Here is a 19401-nt window from a genome sequence, read left to right as displayed (position 1 = left end):
GGTTACAAAGCTTGTTTTCTAATGGTGACATGTAAAAATGGAGTGCGGATACGGGTGGTTATAGTGAATATGGAGGAAAGGACTGGCAATTATAAGCCCAAGACAGGACGAGACAAATCTCAAAGTAGCTTTACTTCATATACATCTAAAATGGCAACCATTCGGTCCATGCAAAAAGCACAGGTGTTACAAGAAATCTTGAACCGTTTCTCTTTTCTTTTCTTTTTTTTATTGTAGATCCTCGCTTTCTGTTGCCAGGAAAAATAATTATAATAATTAAGAAATTAATGAAAACTCATTCTTTTTTGCTTATAAATTCCTAACTCTTCTCCTTCTATATCCATGTGCTTACATTTCTCTTGATCATATTCACTGTCTTCTCTCGTTTTCCCTCTACCATTCCCTCATCGTTTGTCTTTCTCTCTTAGTAAAGTTTTCTTGAACAAAATATACTAGATTAAGAAAAGAGAGAGAGAGAGAGAGAGAGAGAGAGAGAGAGAGAGAGAGATAATGGATGCGGTGAATGATTTTTTCCCATTCTTGGCTATGGTTATTGTTCAGTTTGGGTTTGCAGGGATGAACATAACTTCAAAACTTGCAATGGATTCTGGAATGAAACCTCTTGTTCTTGTTTCTTACAGGCAAATCTTTGCCACCATTGCGATGGTTCCTTTTGCATATTTCTTTGAATGGTAAGTTCTTGAAAATCATCTTTCAAGAAACAGTTACCCATATATATATATATAATATATAGTCAATGAGTTCTTGAAAGACCCCCGCATTACACACTGTAGACCCAAGGTTTTTAGTCTCTTCTTCTTTTCTTTGATATGATATATGGTTTTGCATGTAGAATTCAACAAGTTTAGTGAGTTTTCTTGAGAAAAAGAAAAGAAGTCTTTAAACGACTCCAAGGGCATGGATCATAATCTGCAGTCTGCATGTACATGTAACTCCATTGGTAATGGTGGTTTAATCTTGCATGGCATGCTAGATGAAAAAAGAAAAAAGGGTTTTGCTTTTTAGCACATATAATAAAAAGAGTTATTTTAATTTCTCGAACCCATTATTATCTCCAAAATGGCTAGCTAGTTAGCTACCACATATTTCTCTCCATCTCTTTGGTGTTTTCTTTTAAACAATTGCAAGAACATATGTTAATGATTTCTGTTACTATTTTATTTTGGATAAATTTTAAATTACCATTATAGATTGGAATCTTATTATTGCCAAATGAATTGAATAAGATTAAACTTTAGATAAGTAACACACTTTAGTCTTTACAGTTACACTTTAGTCTCTCATTTGTGGGATAACCTTTGGATGTCTCATCTTTTTTTCTTTTGGAAAAAAAGAGCACTTTGAAAAAATCTTCTGATTGAAAGCTATTCTCAGGAGTTAGGACTAAGAATCAAAATAATACTATATTATATAATATTATTCGTAATGAAAAAATTAAATATAATTTTATTAAAAAAAATAACATAATCTAAGTAGAAAGGTTGAGAGCTATTAAATAATCTTGAATGTGAAAGAATTTAAGTGTTTATTTTGCCAAATTCCATGGTGTTTTTCTAGCTTTTCATTTTTAATCTTAACCCTTTTCTAAATTCAGCTTTTATTTTTTTACTTTCGATAGCCCAGAAAAATGGGAAATTCAAATTTCTACAAATAAAACTGATTATCCCAAATAAAAATGATTACTAATTCTTCTTTCTTGTCCTTTTCCCTGAACATCTCCAAAAAATTTATGTTACCAAAGAAATCTGAATATAATATGAATTAACACCTGTCCTCCTAAAGAAAAGATCCAAAAGTTGAATAAAGGCACTTCTTTTTGGAACCCTTTTTTTTCTTTTTCTCTTTTGTGATTATTACTCATAGCCTCTGTGTGCTGCTGGTTAGTTACTGAAAGAATTTATGTTAAGGCATTGATATTTGGCATTTATACATATAGCTTCTGACCACTTTCAAATCTCAAAGCCATGCATGGCTGCCTGTTGTCCATCCCCTTCTGCACTAACACATGCTACCTGCTCCTGCCTTTACAATTTTCCTTAAAAATGGTGCACCTCATTGTATAGCCCTTCTGCACCTCTTAATGACTATAAAGAAAACTGCCACCTGTGGCTAGCTAGTTCAGGTGGACAAAAAGGAATTTCTATATTGAAGATTATACACATGTTGTTTGGCTACAATTGTATGTATTTTGTGAAGCTAACTAGTGTTGTGACATTGGGTACTGCTCATTTCCGATTTTTTTTTTTCTTGTTTCCCTTCTTCTTATGTGTAGGAAGACAAGACCCAAGATTACCAAGCCTCTGCTGATCCAAATTTTCATATGTTCCCTTACTGGGTGATTAGCATAAACCTCTCTTCTTTTTATTTGTTAACATTAATTGCTCATGCCAGAGAGGTTTGAGTTGATTATTGCTGCATAGTAGCTTATCTTAAATTTATAACATGCAGGGTAACTGGAAACCAGGTATTTTACTTCATTGGACTAGAAAATTCCACCCCAACAATTGGATGTGCACTCACCAATATTCTCCCTGCCGTGACTTTTATTCTTGCAGTCCTCCTCAGGTAGTGTGTTTTCAGATTCATGTTTCTTTTGCCAAGTTAGTTGTTATTGTATTTGAGCTTGTTCTGATTCTAGTTATTGTTTCTTTATTGTATTGTTCATGCAGACAAGAATCTGTTGGAATCAAGAAAATATCTGGGCAAGCTAAGTTATTAGGGACAGTAATATGTGTAGGAGGAGCAATGTTGTTGTCCTTTTACCATGGACCAATGATCAATATAGGTGAATCCAGCATTCACTGGAAATATGCAGATGAAACAGGAAGCAGCAATTCTGCTGCTGCAAAATCAAGTTTCATTTTAGGCCCTGTATTTATTATGGCTAGTGCTGTTTCATGGGCAGTATGGTTTACACTCCAGGTAAGAATTAGGATGGCCTGTATAATTTCCCTGCAAGTTTTAGGTTTCAACAACTAAATTTCTTCTTACATTTTTCGTTTCCATGATAATTCGCAGGCGAAAGTAAGCGTTACATTTCCAGCTCCGTACACAAGCACATTGTTGATGTGTTTTATGGGCAGTATAGAGTGTGTAGTGATCGGCCTAGGTGCTAATCATGAACTATCTCAATGGTCATTGCGTTCTCCTGGCAGGCTTATTGCAGCTCTTTATGCAGTATGTTTCACTTCATTTGGTTTTATAAGTTAATATAGGATGATCAAATGGCATGTTATTCTGGTGAGGTTCTTAGAACTTTGGGATACTGACATAGAAAAAATTGTAAAACATTTTCAGGGAATTGTATGTTCTGCCCTAGCATTTTCCCTTACTTCATGGAGCATTCAAAAGAAAGGAGCACTCTATGTATCAGTCTTTAGCCCCTTATTGCTTGTTATAGTTGCCGTTCTGAGTTGGGCCCTTCTTCGCGAGAAACTATACCTTGGAACGTATGTATATTGTTATCTCATTCACAGATATCTTTATCCATACTGCAAATCATTCTTGCATTAAAATGATTCATGAACATGACAATGCTGTCGATCATCTGCTCTAATTAACATAAACATGTCGATGCAAAGGTTATGCCTATGCTCATAAAAGTTGCAACTAATCTACGCATTGATCGGTTCAGTGTCGTAGGATCTGGTTTGATTGTTGCCGGCCTTTATGCTGTTCTGTGGGGCAAAGACAAGGAGATGAAAATGAAGGGTATTGAAGATATAGAAGCAATTAAGCAAGGTGGGGGGAAAGAAGAGAGAGGTGACCTTGAATTGCAACTTCCTGCAAATTCAAATGGCAGCAATGGTCCTGCAAAGTAAAATGAAGCAAAGCTAAATTATCTGTTGCAGGTCTTTTATGTTTGAAGAACCTTTCCATTTGAATTCTATCAAATTAGATATCATGTTTGTAATATTATTATTTAGGAGAAGAAGCTTAAGTTTGCTTTAGTCTATAATTAACTTAGATCATCCAGTCCAGTCCACACTGTTTTGCTTTGAGGTGTACTATTTCTGTTATATCAGAATGACCTTCTGATTGAGTAATTATGAAGCTATAATTATCTCTAGTTGCAGATTTTCTTAATTATTATTCCAAGTTGGAAGTATAATCCTCACTTTCTCATAAACATCTCTTTGGTTCCGATAAGATCAGTCTCATAACTAAGAAGGTGTGGAAATACCTGCATATAAAAGAATATGTGTTCTCTTTCTCCTATAATTATTTTTTATTTTGATATTTTATTGTGCACCCAAAACACAAAAGCATCAAAAATCTCAAATATGAAAATCAATCAGATGTAAAAAATCATTTTCTTTTTATCAATTTTTTTTGTTTGGTTTGAAATTTAAGGGAATGAAACCTTAATTACAACACCAAAGAATTTTCTCAAATAATGGAAAATTTAATTCTCCCTCTACACGGATTTTCTTTCCCTGATTTTCTCCCACACCGAAATAGGGCTAATACAATGCACCTAGAATTCTTCCCTTTTGTATAAATAGACGAAAACCTAAGTTGAGGTCGAATTAAAAAAAAAAAAAAAAAGAAACTCATTCCCAAATTCTTGAAATCGGCTGTGGTATCCCGATCATCGACATGAATCCCAGAAGTAATGCAGTCCGAGGGATTTGATGGAGGAATATGTCCGACAGATTAGGTTAAATGAGGTAAATTATCTTCTCGTTTCTTTGGTGCTTGTAATATTTGTGTTGATGCGACAATCTGGAATTGAATCAACAAGGACTGTTAATTCTCATAGTTCTGGTTGTTGGTGTTTTTTTTTCTTCTTTTTTTGGGTATATGCAGGGTTTCATTTGGATATTGACGTGTCTGAATATTATTGAATCTGCCCTTGTACCACTGCAGTCAAGTGAGAAAGTTGTCAATAGAATCACTCCTCTTGTCGAGGCAGCCATAGACGAGTACAACACAAACAACAACGTCTTTCTTTCTGCTTGGTTGTTTGTTTAATGTGGCTGGCTATCTTCTGTCAGCTACAGTGTCACCCTTCAAGCCCATGTCGGATGGAACAACAAACAGATACTAAGTTTTACTGTATGAGATTATAGTTTACGGGAAAGGTCACCGCCTCTTCTAGAAAAGCTTATCTGCTTTATCTGTGTAGGATCGTCCTTTGCTGCTGCCGGAGTTTAATTTAGGAAGTCTCTGTTTGTTTTGTATATTTGAGTTGGGCACTCCTGCTTAATCATTAATGGAGAGGTTTTCACTACATATTACAGATTTCATTTTTCAAAACCCAAACACAGCCCACCCAGAAAATGTATTGGCCCTTTTCATCCTGGGTTGGGGCCTTGGCCCACAAATTCCCAGAAATATTAGCCTTTTTCTACCTTTTTTTTTTAACTAAGAAATGAAGGAAGATTCTTCCATGTCTACACTGTTACATTCAAATTTAATAAAAACTGAATTAAATTTTAAAATGTAACAGCTTATTCTTTATTCGGTAATAATGTTTTAACCATAATTTTAAGTTTAATAATTAAAATAATATAAATCTACTAAAATATAAGAGAGATTCTAATTTTATATTCTCTGTTTTGCTCATTAACCAATACTCGTTTAAATATCAGCCATCCATATGGTGTTTTCATTTTCATTTTACCGTCCTCTCACTCTCTCTCGGTCCATGCTCCTCTCTGTAAGTTAGAACTCTCTCTGTTTCTCTTTAATCCATTTGTACGGTTATTTGATGTAATCTCTCTGGTTTCATATTTTATTTAGTTCTGTATTTCTATGTATACGCTGCTGTTATGGATCTGTATTTAGATCTGGATCTGATTGCTGACTTTGCCACTTTTGCTATGTTTTTCTTATTGATTTCAAAGTTTTAGATAGTGATTTATATTGATTTGTTCGTGTTTGCTGCAGATCTATTGTGCATGATTTGTTTTAGAAAAAAATATACAAATCTATTAATTAATTTGTTAACTGTGTTTTAATCCATTATTAAATGAAAAAGGTTTTTTTCTTTTTAGAAAAAAAGAAAAGAAAAGGAAAAACGCTAATGGAAAGATAGATTGATATTTTCTTACCTTTTAAATGATAACACCTTTGGCTTTTCTTTGTCATTTTTTTTGTCAAAATGAATCCTCTAGATCTCACCTGTATAGCATGTTAAAGGATTTGAAGATTTATATCTTCTAAATATTTCTGATTTTGTGTTCTGGATGCAGCTAAGACAAGAAGATGGGGCTTTCATTCACCAAGCTTTTCAGTAGGCTTTTCGCCCAGAAAGAAATGCGAATTCTTATGGTAGGTCTTGATGCTGCTGGTAAGACCGCCATTTTGTAGAAGCTCAAGCTTGGAGAGATTGTCACAACTATTCCTACAATTGGTATAATGATTATTATTTTACATTCTCTACAGAACTGGATCTATAACAATGTTGTTGTTTTTTGGGTTGGGTAATCACTGATGTTTATTACAGTTGTCTCTCAGGATTTAATGTGGAGACTGTTGAATATAAGAACATTAGCTTCACTGTTTGGGATGTTGGTGATCAGGACAAGGTATGTAATTTTTACTGTTTTTTGTGGATAGAACATTGGAAATGTGGTCATAATCTGGAAGAAAGTAGAGATTATTATTTAAACTGTTATGTTTTATGTAAGTGTTGGCCTATTATGCTCCATGCCATTGACCAAAATTGATGCATCAGTGTTTGCTTGCCTACAAGTATCTGGATGACATGTGCTTATGGGCGGTCCTGTGCTAATTAGATTTGTACCATTGGCACGTAACAAAATCATAAGCTACATTCTAGCTGCTCAATGTTTTGGGTTTTCCTTTTCCTGTTTGAGGTATAACTATCAGTTGAATGGCTAAAATTATGTTTCACAAGCACATGCATTCACTCTTTTTTCTGCAACTGCACTTACTTGTGTGTATTTGGTGCTTATGGACGGTCTTGTGCTGATAAAATGGTTTCTCATCAGCACGCAACAAAAACATAAGCTACATTGACTCGTGGCATAGTGTGTTTTGTACTTTTCCTCAGACTGAATGAGGAAGGGCTATTTTTGCTATGGCCGATAGTTTATTGTGTGTTATTTCATTTTATTTTATTTTGTTTGTGGTCACAAGTTAGTGATTCATGTGCTTATGGACGGTCTTGTGTTGATCCATGTTCTCTTTTCAGCACGCAACAAAAGCATAAGCTACATTGACTTGGCCATCCCGTCTTTCAAGTTTTTTCTTTTGGATGAGGAAAGACTATCCATGATATGGCATACATTTGATAGTTTATAGTCATGAGTGGCACTTTATAACCATAAACGATCTTATGCTGGCAAATCTGTCCTTTTCCATTGGCCAGTTAACATTTTTAGGCTTTCCATTATCACTGTAATGTATTTATAGGATAAGTTTGTGAAGCTGCACACGTGTTTTAGTTTATCCTTTGGTTATCCATGTTGTGCCGTTGTCCTTCTACGCTACTTGTATGCTTTTAGCTTTTCAGTTGCATTTCTTTGTGAGTATATACAGTGCGGACAATATGACCCTTAGAAATAGGGTGAATATCTAGTCTAGCGAGTTAACCCTGTGGCAGTAAGAAACTAGAATGATACTAGTTTGGTTGTTTTGCCTTTAATCTCATTGAATGACTATGTTAATAATTTATAGTTTTTCTGCTCATGCTTATTTCTTTTGACACACCTGTTTATTGACAGTCTTATGTGTCTTTTGTGACAGATGCATCCTTTGTGGAGGCATTACTTCTAAAACACTCGATGACTGATTTTTGTGGTTAAAAGTAACGCATCACATGTTGAGGCTTGATTGAGCTGCATCGCATGTAGAATGAGGTAGTTTCTAGATTTTGAAGACTGGATTCGTATGTTGATGAAAATAATTTGGTGCTCAGAGTTGGCCTGCAAACACGACGAAATTATTAAATTATTCCAAATAGATTTTATTTTCTTATAACATTATTAGTGATCATTGTCATATAATCATTTCAAAGGTTATTTATCGTCAATTTTTTTAAGGTGTATAATGGGTTTACTGCGCCTAAGAATGTTATATGATATTTTGTTCTGTGTAGGACGAGTTCAGGGATGCTGTGTTGCTTTTGCAAAGAAGCAAGATCTTCCAAATGCTATGAACGCTGCTGAGATTACTGCCAAGCTTGGCTTCCACTCACTCCCCATTGGTATTTTGACAAATAGCTCCTTAATTTTATTTCTCAATGGTAATTATTACTATTTATTGGAAAACCAATATTAATTGATAATAATTGCCCTTGCTGTAGGTATATCCAGAGCACGTGTGCCACTTCTGGTGAAGGTCTTTATTTTGATATTGCTCCCTCCACCTTATTTTGGTTTTTGATTGTAGCAGGCATAGGTATATCCAGAGCACGTGTGCCACTTCTGGTGAAGGTCATTTTATATCTGCAACTTGTTGGCCTGCATTCTACTTAAAATTGGTTATTTGGTGTCTGGATTTATCCTGATATTGTTACTGTAATAAAGATTGGCAAATTGTTTTTTGTAGATTTGTTGCCACATGTCTTGTATGTATTTATTACCAAGTTGGATTGTCCGTTGAGCTGAATCTTTTGGGTTGAGCTCATATCTAACTATTCTCTCTATTCTTTTCTGGATTCTAACAGTGGCGATACGCGTGTTATGGCAAAACAACTTGGTTTACTCTAGTTGCCTGATCTTTTCCTGAGTTTGATTTCTCAGGAAACCTGTTAAATCTTCTTTTGAATAATTTATTACTAGAAATCGTCAAGATGATTTATAATTCCTAAATGGTAAGAGATTATGAGAAATACAAAAGGCACTGTTTCTCAAAGTTCTGAAGAGGTTACAAAAGACATAGCAAGAGTTGAGTTTACAAAAAGACTAAAAACTTAATAATGAAATGAGTCGTCACAGATAATGAGAACTTCGCATAACTTCCTATTTGCATGGTTCTAATAGAATGGAGCAATTATCTTTTTAAGTTATCTGAGAGTGTTTCGTTCCATAGTGAAAAAGTTAGCTGAAGACTTGATTTTCAGAATTCTTATTATTAATTTTCAATATTCTTTTTCCAAAACCCTCACTATTTTTGTCGAGGCTACCAAAATGGAATTTGTGACATTGGCATCTATAACGTTAAATTACTCAAGAAAATTTGAATAATGAAATCCAAAAATTAATATTTATTCATTATTTTAAAAATTAATTTTACTCTAAATGGAAAATGGGTATGATAAAGTTTTTCTTGATTGTAAATTCTTAGAACGTAACGTTGTTTGTAATTTCTTTTCTTATATTTTAACTTATTAATGCATGTTTTCAGTTCGCATTTAGAACACTATTTGCATTGCAATTAATTTCATGCATTCAAATCAAATTATACCGTTAATTTAGTTGGGGCTCTATCTAAGATTCAAATAAATTATATCGATGGAGTTTGTGAATCCACAATCAGTCCTAATTTAAAACTCAAATAGTTACAACTATACAACAATTCGAACATTCCAAATTGATATTACATTCAACACCTTATTATCTTCAAGTTTTATATTACAATTGAATTAATTTAAAACATTGCTCAAATTTTATATTATCTTCAAATTGATATTACATTCAACACCTAGGCAACTTTGCCTTTGAATAATTACAACTTAGGGGAATTCTTCAGGCCTCCCCTATGCAAACACTCTGTGTACATATATATAAAAAATAAATTTAATTCCAACATAATTCAGAAAACCCACAAAGGAGGCATGAAAAAAGGTCCCTCCTCACAATCAAATAGCTATAAAGCAGCAAACCCTTTATATTTCCTATACAAATTATTAACATCACTGTAGAATCCACAACCATTATGCAGCAGATGGAGCGGTTATATAGTGAACTTCGCTGGCCTCTGACATAGCTGCCAGGAGTGGCTGCAGTCCAGCTTCAGTTGCACCACCGGTAGCAGCAGCGGCAGTGTTCTTGTAGTCTAACGACTCATCTTCATATATGTCCCACCATTTCTTGACCAGCGTCTTTATGTCCTCTCTGTCCATGTTCTCTTCTTTTCCAGTATACCTCCATGGCTTAGACCCCTATTAAAACACCATTCAAACGGAGTTAGAAATCGTAGAATTGTAATTCTGTATAGTAAGAACTTTTTAGAAAAAATATTTTAGCTAGATACTTACAGCTGCACAATAGTGAACAACCTTGACCTTTTCTAGCTCAATATTCTCTGGATGGCGCCAGAGCAAGGCCAAGACCAGGTTGTAAATTGGAGGAATTGGCCTGTAAATGTCCTTGAAGAACATGTTCAAGAAATCCTGCCAAAATATAAAGAAACATATGAATAATCTAATTCATGAGGAAAAAGAAACTACAAATATAACACACGTGTGAAAGTTGAAATTTACCTGCTCAGCAAATGGGGTAGGAGGGGTGAGTTTGACTGTGTTCAAGAGGTCATCATATGTGGGAAGACTGGGCTCAAAAACAAACATGCCAGCATTGAAGTAAAGTGGAGGCTTAGGACCCATTTCAGCAGGCCACTTCACTCTATCAGGACACTGTTGGCAGTATCCGATCTTGTACTGTGGAGAGTGGCTCCAGGTCTTCTCGCAGAAACAATCCATCACAGCATAAAAGTAACCATCTTGCAAGTCAAACAGATGGTCTATGTTCTCAAAAACTTGAATATCACCATCCAAATATATCATCTTGCTATACTCCACAAACTGCAAGCAAAAGAGACACCAATTTTAATCCATATCTACAAGTTTTAAAAAAGAAAAAGGAAAAAGAATTTAACAAACACGTACTTACCTCCCATATACGAAGCTTGGAGTAATTGATGACATAATAAGCCATGGCAAATTGAGTCTGGTTCTCCGGTGGATAAACGGGCTCAATTTCTTTAATTATACAACCTTGAGAGACCAAGATTTTACGGTGATCCTCCGGGACATCAGGCAAGATAGCCACCACTAATGGGTACTTACTATTGACCTTTCTTAACCCTTTGGCTAAACCAACAACACCTTTCACATAGTCTCCATTACCAGCCAAGAAAGTAACATATGCACAACTAGAAATGCTAGCTTGCTTAACCAAAGAGTTGGTATTGGCTGCAAGATTAGCACTGGTAAGATGAGGAGCCATAGTGACTAGTTTTCTTGATTTAGGTACAAAAGAAAGAATTAAAAAGATGAAAGAAAAGTAATGAAAATGTGTATGAATAAGGAAAAGTCTTTGGGAAGAAAGCAATTGGAATTTGAATGAAGTTTTTTGAATGCTTGTTCTGTTTGCTCGGTATCTGAAGTTTGTTGATGGGTAGAGATGGCATTTATAGAATTTATGGTATGGTTAATTTAATGATAGTGGGATCCATAATATTTGGTATTTGAAAATGAGATCTTTACGTTGATCAATCTTAAAGAACGAACTCAGTCTTTAGTCTTTAGTCTTCTCTAACATTAAATAATAATATATCTATTCAATAAAAAGAATATTAATTTTATTGATTCTAATGCGATGACGTTTTTATCCGCTTAGATTTTTAAAATGTTGATGTTTATGAATGGGGGGGTTTAATCGGGCTGTACATGCGGCGCTGATCGTAGATCCAACGGTTAGTAAAAAATCTTGGAATTGGACGGTGCAAGAAATATGCCGAACACATACATATTATTGGTCCTACTCTACCTTCTCTTCAAATACCAATACCCTTACTCTTTAGCTTATTTACCATCTGGTTGGTGAGGATCATTTTGTTATTATAGAAGGATCTGAGGTTAGTTTGTTAAAATAAAGGTTATTATAAACATTCAGAGAAAAAGTAATAATATGCAGTAAAAAACTTATTTACTGATTAACTGCTACCCGCGTAAAGGACTGTCAAGTAACACAGCACCTTCCAGCGACTAATCGAGAAAGTGACGCGGGTTCGTGCCACGATGTCAGATTTAGCCACGTGGCTTTCTCCTAGGTACCTGTCATTTCCTTGTTCTCTTTTTCCATTTTGTTTAATTTTCTTTCTTTTCTTAGTTTAATTTAAGCTACCTAATAATTTTAATTCCCATTAGTGGTTTCATAAAATTATTTAAGAGAATTTACCATGAAAACTATTCCTTTCAATTACGTCCAATTTGACTATTACATTTTCAAGGAGTCTCTAAAGTTCCATGTATTGCTCATAGTTTTATCTTTCCTTCCACAATCAACATGGCTTATAGATTCAATTGATAAATGCTAATCATATTATTGATTTTTATTTTAAGCATTGAATAATAAGTATAGTATTTGTAGCTACTAAATTTATTAAATTTATAATTTAATTTTAATAGGATGATTATAGTTTTTTTTATTTATTTATTCGAACTCAGTTTTTCTTATTTAATAAATTAATGAGTCCAATTTTCTTCCTTCACCTCATATTGAAGCATGCCTTCGTTTTTTATCCTAGTTATAAATTAGATATGTATGAAAGTAGATGCTTGCAAAGACAGTGATTGCCGAGGGTTTAATTCAAATTCATGAAAGTATGATTACCCTAGTAACCAATAAATGTATGTAACTATATATATAATAAATTAAATAAATATTATCTAAACGTATTGAATAAAGACTCGTATCAAATAGTGTTAAAATATTATAAAAAATATAAATATTCATCAAAATTCAATATATATTTAATTCATTAAGAGGTATACATGAAAAGAAAAAAAAAGCTATCCTATATTTTCACTCATTAGCAAAATAGAATTTGTAGTTTATGATAAAAGAAACTATTATATTGTTTGCTCCATTAATAAATTAGTGTCAAACATACTAGTATTGTTCTTATATGATTTTATATATTTATAATTTTATATCTTATAGATCTTTTTAATATTTTTATACTTTATATTTTATTTAATTTGTCTTTCGCATATCTTAATCAATTTATAGAATTGATATTTATGATTTGAAACTAACACAACTCGATTAATAATAAATATTTTTATAATAACTTTTACATTGTCATATGCTTAAAAAATTCATAATCTATTTAAAATTTCTTCAAAAAAATTATCATTTAATTTAACTATAAATTATAAAAAAATATATATTATTATCATTTAGTTTAACTCCAATACATTTAGTTAGTTGTTAAATTATCAGAAATAACTATTGTATAAAAATTAAATCTAATTTGAGAAAATATCTTATAAAATATTTATTATATCAATTTAATTTAGCATTAAAATATTAAAAAGTAACATCATAAAAAAACTATAAAATATATAATCGCAAATATACAAAATCACACTACAGCTAATAAACATCATTAGGCTATAATTTGTTAATAGAGTATTAATCATAGAATTATTTTTCTCACAAAATAAATTATATTCTTAGTGATTTTTTATATTTATCTAAAATTAGGATTTAATTAAAGTTGGCAAATGCTTAATGCGTGTCGACTTGGGTCACTGGCGACGTAGCAAGTGTGTTGCCACGTGAACATCAAGTGTAGCTACAAGGAAGCAACGGTTCAGTGTCGCGGACTCGACTTTTCCCCATTTGACAGTTTTGTTAGTTGGTCCGAAACGGGACGTATGGATCTAGAACTAATATTTTATTTAATTGGCAGCAGTTATAGTTATGACTTTATAGTCGACCGACATTTAGATTTGGATAATGTTTTGGACTTTATACTAAAAAGAATTTATAAGATAATGTTTATAAAACCTTGCAAGTAGGAACAGTTACAGTTATGACTAGTAGCATGCAAGAAATTTGTGGCAAATAATAGCTACTTTTTCATTTTCTAGGATTATTCCTTTCTATTTGGAGCATGTCTTGATTCTTCTACTTTTACAAATTTCCTTTTCTTTTTTGCTATAAAAAGGATCTCAATATTTTTCACAGTTACGACGCTTTTATCAACTAAATTCGTACAAAAATATTATAAAATTTTAATATTATTATTTTTTGATGTTTTTAATAATATGTATGCTGCAATTTTATGAATTATTAAATTAAAAATAGAAATTGAAAATACAATTTTTCTTTTTATAAATAGTAAAAAAAAGAATAAATATAGAATGCAAAAAATCATTCGATTTTGATTTGTTTGGAAAAGGGATCCCAAAAATAATCAGCTAGTCAAGGATATCGAAATTTTGGTGGATGAATAGCTGCCTTAATATTGGCTATTTGAATTTATAGTCGTCACTGACAAATAAAACAAAATATTTTGTTTCAATTCCATATGCCTCCAACATGGATGAGGGCAAACACCATCGCCACTGTGGGTGCTATTAATGAAAGACCCACTTGGTATGTTGATATTATGTATATGGTTAATATATTTTAATAATTTATTAAAAATATATATTTTTTATCTCATTTTAATTTTTTTGTCTAATTTCAAATGATAATGGTTAAAAAGAGAACTAAGAGTAAAAAATAATTGGAGTGCGGCAATAAAATGCTTGAAATAAAGACCTGTGAACTACCAAAATTACAGGCCTAATCAAATTTATCAAAGCCTACAAAGGAGAGATTAATTAGTTATGATGTAATTAAGGATAATTATTTTTTTAAATTGTTTATTTTGTTTATGATAGTTATGAGAATAACTATAGCGGTTGCTGAGAGAATAACTCTGAAAAAAATCTCTATAATAAGTATATGTCAATCAAAGGGAGATGATGTTTCTATTATTATTTTTTCTACAAATTCTCTACAGTTGATCTTTTACAACAATGTTTTACAACTTATATTAAATTTATATAGTATTTAGTTTTTTTTTTAGTTAATTTTTATCTATCTCATTCTCTATTTTATTTTTTTTATATTTATTAAGTTCTTAAAAAAGATAATTCCTGCCTAGTTAATTTAAAACCTAATTAAAGAATAAAACCTTATTGATGCTAATTTGAAATAAAATCAGAAAAATTGATTTTAGTTAGTATTTAGTTGAAATCTATAAAATTTATTTGTAAATTTAAAAATTATACATTTTAAATTAAATAAAAATTAATTTAGTATATATTATATAATTAAATTTATACAAAATTAATTAAAATTAAACTAAATTTTAATAAAATAAATAGTTTTTTAAAATAAATTCTATATTAATAAATTAATACATTTGTTAAAGATAAGGTAAGATAAAAAGACACAAATGGAGCAACAATCTAGCCTGATACGGAGACACCGGCAGCAGACACAACACAATTGCAACAGTCCCTGCTGCAATTATTCCAACAAAACCTATCACAGCCGCAAACACAACCATGGCAGCCACCAGCAGCATCGACAGCTTCACCTACAAGCTCACCATTGCAGCCTTAACTGCTGCAGCAAACAGCAAACGCATCAATTAAACCGCTTCAACAGTTTCAGCAGCAACATTTGCATATACGCAATCACAATTCTTTTTTCTCTCATATCCTTTTCAAAATTCTTTATTCACTCTGTACAAGAAAAACTAAAAGGTCAACATTCGACCAAATTCCATGAAAATATAAATCTTGAGAAGAAACGACGAAATAGATAAAGAAGTAAACCAAAGATATGAATCCTGTTTTCCTGGGATATGCTTGGCTTGCATTTTATTGAATCAAAACTATGTCGTTTTGATTCACCGGAAGCAAAGGCCCTCGCCATCGGCAATGAAGCTAAGACAAATGCATGCAAATGACGCTGTCACATATGTTAGTTCTAAATTTCTACTTAAGATTTGATCAGGCCAATAATTTCATTGTCATATGCTCAGTGATTTGTTTCAGTTCTTCTAAATTCTTTCATCAGTTCAGTAACACTTCATATAATATTATCAAAAACAATTTATGTTTTAACAGACCAATCATCTCCTCACCACCTCTGTTTGTTTCTTTCTCCTTTAGGCAGATTCCAAATTGTCATTACTATCACAGATTAGCATCACTACAAGAAAACCAGCAAAACTACAACCCTTTTTAAATCCCATCACCATTTCAGCTACTATATATTTCTTTTAACGAATTGTGTAACTGCAGTAACCTTAAATTTTAATCCCCATCGATAGCGCATATATAATTCCTAACAAAAAACTTAATATACCGAAACTGGCTATCATTCAAGTGGATTGAAGTTCATAAAAGGGTAGATTGAGACAGACAAAAGATCAGGAATAACATTTACCAAAAAAATAAAAACACTATGTTTTAAGTTTACATTTAAATTGCAAAATAATTCAGAAAACCAACAAATATTGAGGAGGGTTAAAAGGTCCTCGCACACAAAAAGAAAACTTCCCCCATTTAATAATATATGGAGGATTACCCAAAAAAGAAAGAAGAAAATCGCTGTCTAAAACAAACCCCTTAATTATATTTTCCTATACAAAGTATTCGTAATACTATATAGTAGCTTGATAGAATCCACAACCATTAAGCAGCAGATGGGGCGGTAACGTAATGAACAACGCCGGCCTCCGATAAAGCTGCTAAGAACGGCTGCAGTTCACCTTCAGTTGCACCACCAGTAGCAGCAACAGTATTCTTGTAGTCTAACGACTCATCCTCGTATATGTCCCACCATTTCTTCACCAGCATCTTTATATCTTCTCTGTCCATGTTGTCTTCTTTTCCAGTATACCTCCATGGCTTAGATCCCTATAAAGACACCGTTTAAATGGAGTTAGAAATTGTAGAATTGTAACTCTGTATATTAAAACTTAAAAGATGTTTGTTTTAGCTAGATACTTACGGCTGCACAGTAGTGAACAACCTTGACCTTTTCAAACTCGATGTTCTCTGGATGGCGCCAGAGCAAGGCCAAGACCAGGTTGTAAATTGGAGGAATTGGCCTGTAAATGTCCTTGAAGAACATGTTCAAGAAATCCTGCCAAAATACAAAGAAACATATGAATACTCTAATTCACGAGGAAAACGAAACTACAAATATAACACGTGTAAAAGTTTACCTGCTCAGCAAATGGGGTAGGAGGGGTGAGTTTGACTGTGTTCAAGAGGTCATCATATGTGGAAAGACTGGGCTCAAAAACAAACATGCCAGCATTAAAGTAAAGTGGAGGCTTAGGACCCATTTCAGCAGGCCACTTCACTCTATCAGGACACTGTTGGCAGTATCCGATCTTGTACTGTGGAGAGTGGCTCCATGTCTTCTCACAAAAACAATCCATCACAGCATAAAAGTAACCATTTTGCAAGTCAAACAGATGGTCTATGTTCTCAAAAACTTGAATATCACCATCCAAATATATCATCTTGCTATACTCCACAAACTGCAAGCAAAAATGGCACCATATTTTACTCCATATTTACGAGTTCAAAATTGAATTGGGATTTTCAGAAAGAAAAAGGATAAAGAATTTAACAAACACGTACGTACCTCCCATATACGAAGCTTGGAGTAATTGATAACATAATAAGCCATGGCGAATTGAGTCTGGTTCTCAGGTGGATAAACAGGCTCAATTTCTTTAACTATGCAACCCTGAGAGACCAAGATTTTACGGTGATCCTCTGGGACATCAGGCAAGATAGCCACCACTAGTGGGTACTTACTCTTGACTTTTCTTAACCCTTTGGCTAAACCAACAACACCTTTCACATAGTCTCCATCGCCGGCCAAGAAAGTAACATATGCACAACTAGATATGCTGGCTTGCTTAACCAAAGAGTTGGTATTGGCTGCAAGATTAGCACTGGCAAGATGAGGGGCCATAGTAACTAGTTTTCTTGAATAAGATGCAAAAGCAGGGAAATATAACGAATAGGTTCGAGCGCTATAAAAGAAAAGAAATGAGAAGTGAGTATGAATGTGAAAAGGGTATGTCAGAATGTTTAATTGAAGGAATGCTTGTTTTGTTTGCTTGATAAATGAAGTTCTGTGGATGGGTTTTTGGGTTGATCGGGAGGAGGGGTATTTATAGGATCTCTGGCATAGGGTTAATTAATCAAAGTGGGATCCAAAAGATTTGGTAAAATCATATCTTTATTATTTAAAATTGAAATGCTTACGTTGACGAACCTTGTGGAATGTGGATTATCTTTCGTCTTCACTAACATTAAAAATTATATAAATTTTGAATACGGGTCGATCAGGCTGTACATATGGCGGTAAACTTCGATCCAAGGGTTAATAAAGAATCTTGAAATTGGACGGTGCAAGAAAGATCCCGATAAAAGGCCAGTAGTAATTCATGGAATATACCAGAGGATCTCTTTGGTCAGACCTTTTCTTCATATATTAACGCCCTTAATCTTTAATTTATTTACCATTTGGTTAACAAGGCTTTTTCTATGTTATTATAGGAGGACTTGGGGCTGGTTTTTTAAATTAAAAATTATAAAAATTTAAAAGAAAAAGGAAAAAGCAAAAGTGCAAATAAAAATATTTATTTACTGTTAACTACCACCGCCAACTGGGGCCTATTGTTACGAGTTACACCACAGCACCTTCTAGTGACTAAATGCAAAAGTCGGTTGGTGCCACGTTGGCCAGTTTAGACACGTGGCTTTCTTCTAGGCGCCTGTTATCTGCCCTTTTTATTAGTTTATATAATGAAAAACTTGTTATTGAAGTACTTTTATTTTTAGTTTTTTTCTCAAGTAGATAAAAGATTAAGTAAAGCCTGTAGGGTCCAATAGAAAAAAAGAAAAGAATCGCCACATACCCACTAATTAGACGACACATGGCAGGAGTAATACACGTCGGTCTTCTTGTGGTTCCATGTATGAGGGGCCGATATTTTCAGTATCTGATATAGGGGACGGTGTCTTCCACGTGGCAACATGGGCAGCTGCAAGGAAACCACGGTTCATTCCGTAGTGACTGTTTTCCCCATTTTACAGTTTAGTTAGTTGGTCCAAAAATGGGACCTGTTGATCCAAATGTTAATCGAAGTAGTTGTGACTTTATTGTCGACCGACAATTGGTTTTGGATAATGTTTTGGACTTTATACTAAAAAAATTTATAAGATAATGTTTCGAACTTTGTAGTAACTTAATTTTGCCGCCATATATTTGTGTATAGTAGGAATTAGTTAATTGGATTCTTTGACTAGCAGAATGCATGGTTTATTTTATTTAGGATATTCTGTTAATACCATTTGGTTGTTGATCATTTATCTGGAGCAAGTTTTGAATGGTAGTAACACAATGTTCATGGGGACTTTATAGTAGAATTAAATTTCATATTTTCTTTTCTGACTAAAGTGTAACATCAAATAATATTATATAGTTGTAATCAAATAATAAAATTATTCTATTTAATATTTTAATTTTTAATTTAATTTAATAGACACATAAATTTATTTTTTTATAATATTTTAATACTCGTTGATACATGTTTTCATTTAATAAGTGCAATTGGAATGCATAAAGGTATTTATTATTATAA

General features: G+C 32.9%; 3 protein-coding genes and 1 pseudogene across 3 annotated transcripts; 2 read left to right on the top strand and 2 right to left on the bottom strand.

Moving 5' to 3' along the window:
• The first annotated feature begins 347 nt into the window (after positions 1–347).
• LOC8269860 (WAT1-related protein At1g09380) lies at positions 348–4090 on the top strand. Its single transcript, XM_002512503.4, has 7 exons — positions 348–692; positions 2294–2356; positions 2470–2586; positions 2691–2943; positions 3040–3198; positions 3319–3470; positions 3656–4090. Exons 1-7 carry the CDS (start codon positions 511–513, stop codon positions 3840–3842), a joined length of 1113 nt encoding a protein of 370 aa, XP_002512549.1. The 5' UTR covers positions 348–510; the 3' UTR covers positions 3843–4090.
• Positions 4091–4279: 189 nt separating this feature from the next.
• Positions 4280–8701, top strand: LOC8269859 (annotated as a pseudogene).
• Positions 8702–9577: 876 nt separating this feature from the next.
• LOC8269858 (galactinol synthase 2) lies at positions 9578–11326 on the bottom strand. The gene is made up of 4 exons (XM_002512501.4): positions 10827–11326; positions 10418–10738; positions 10193–10327; positions 9578–10096 (listed from the first exon to the last, which is right to left on the bottom strand). The coding sequence occupies exons 1-4, from the start codon at positions 11160–11162 to the stop codon at positions 9869–9871; spliced, it is 1020 nt and encodes a 339-aa protein (XP_002512547.1). The 5' UTR covers positions 11163–11326; the 3' UTR covers positions 9578–9868.
• Positions 11327–16141: 4815 nt separating this feature from the next.
• Positions 16142–17918, bottom strand: LOC8269857 (galactinol synthase 2). Its single transcript, XM_002512500.4, has 4 exons — positions 17388–17918; positions 16960–17280; positions 16743–16877; positions 16142–16648 (listed from the first exon to the last, which is right to left on the bottom strand). The coding sequence occupies exons 1-4, from the start codon at positions 17721–17723 to the stop codon at positions 16424–16426; spliced, it is 1017 nt and encodes a 338-aa protein (XP_002512546.1). The 5' UTR covers positions 17724–17918; the 3' UTR covers positions 16142–16423.
• Positions 17919–19401: the final 1483 nt, after the last annotated feature.

This window comes from Ricinus communis, chromosome 10 (genome assembly GCF_019578655.1).
Source record: "Ricinus communis isolate WT05 ecotype wild-type chromosome 10, ASM1957865v1, whole genome shotgun sequence".
Lineage (NCBI taxonomy): Eukaryota > Viridiplantae > Streptophyta > Magnoliopsida > Malpighiales > Euphorbiaceae > Ricinus > Ricinus communis.
The sequence above is the reverse complement of the archived record's forward strand: the minus strand, read 5'-3'. Positions and strand labels throughout refer to the sequence as shown.

What these genes read in the sequence shown, in the direction of transcription:
- LOC8269860 (XM_002512503.4), top strand. Translation starts at nt 511, where the DNA reads ATGGATGCGGTGAATGATTTTTTCCCATTCTTGGCTATGGTTATTGTT. An exon ending in TTTGCATATTTCTTTGAATG is followed by an intron (nt 693 to 2,293) that starts GTAAGTTCTTGA and finishes TCTTATGTGTAG; the next exon opens with GAAGACAAGACCCAAGATTA. An exon ending in ATTCTTGCAGTCCTCCTCAG is followed by an intron (nt 2,587 to 2,690) that starts GTAGTGTGTTTT and finishes TTGTTCATGCAG; the next exon opens with ACAAGAATCTGTTGGAATCA.
- LOC8269858 (XM_002512501.4), bottom strand. Translation starts at nt 11,162, where the DNA reads ATGGCTCCTCATCTTACCAGTGCTAATCTTGCAGCCAATACCAACTCT. An exon ending in CCAAGCTTCGTATATGGGAG is followed by an intron (nt 10,739 to 10,826) that starts GTAAGTACGTGT and finishes TTTTGCTTGCAG; the next exon opens with TTTGTGGAGTATAGCAAGAT. An exon ending in CTACCCCATTTGCTGAGCAG is followed by an intron (nt 10,328 to 10,417) that starts GTAAATTTCAAC and finishes ATATTTTGGCAG; the next exon opens with GATTTCTTGAACATGTTCTT.
- LOC8269857 (XM_002512500.4), bottom strand. Translation starts at nt 17,723, where the DNA reads ATGGCCCCTCATCTTGCCAGTGCTAATCTTGCAGCCAATACCAACTCT. An exon ending in CCAAGCTTCGTATATGGGAG is followed by an intron (nt 17,281 to 17,387) that starts GTACGTACGTGT and finishes TTTTGCTTGCAG; the next exon opens with TTTGTGGAGTATAGCAAGAT. An exon ending in TTGTTCACTACTGTGCAGCC is followed by an intron (nt 16,649 to 16,742) that starts GTAAGTATCTAG and finishes GTGTCTTTATAG; the next exon opens with GGATCTAAGCCATGGAGGTA.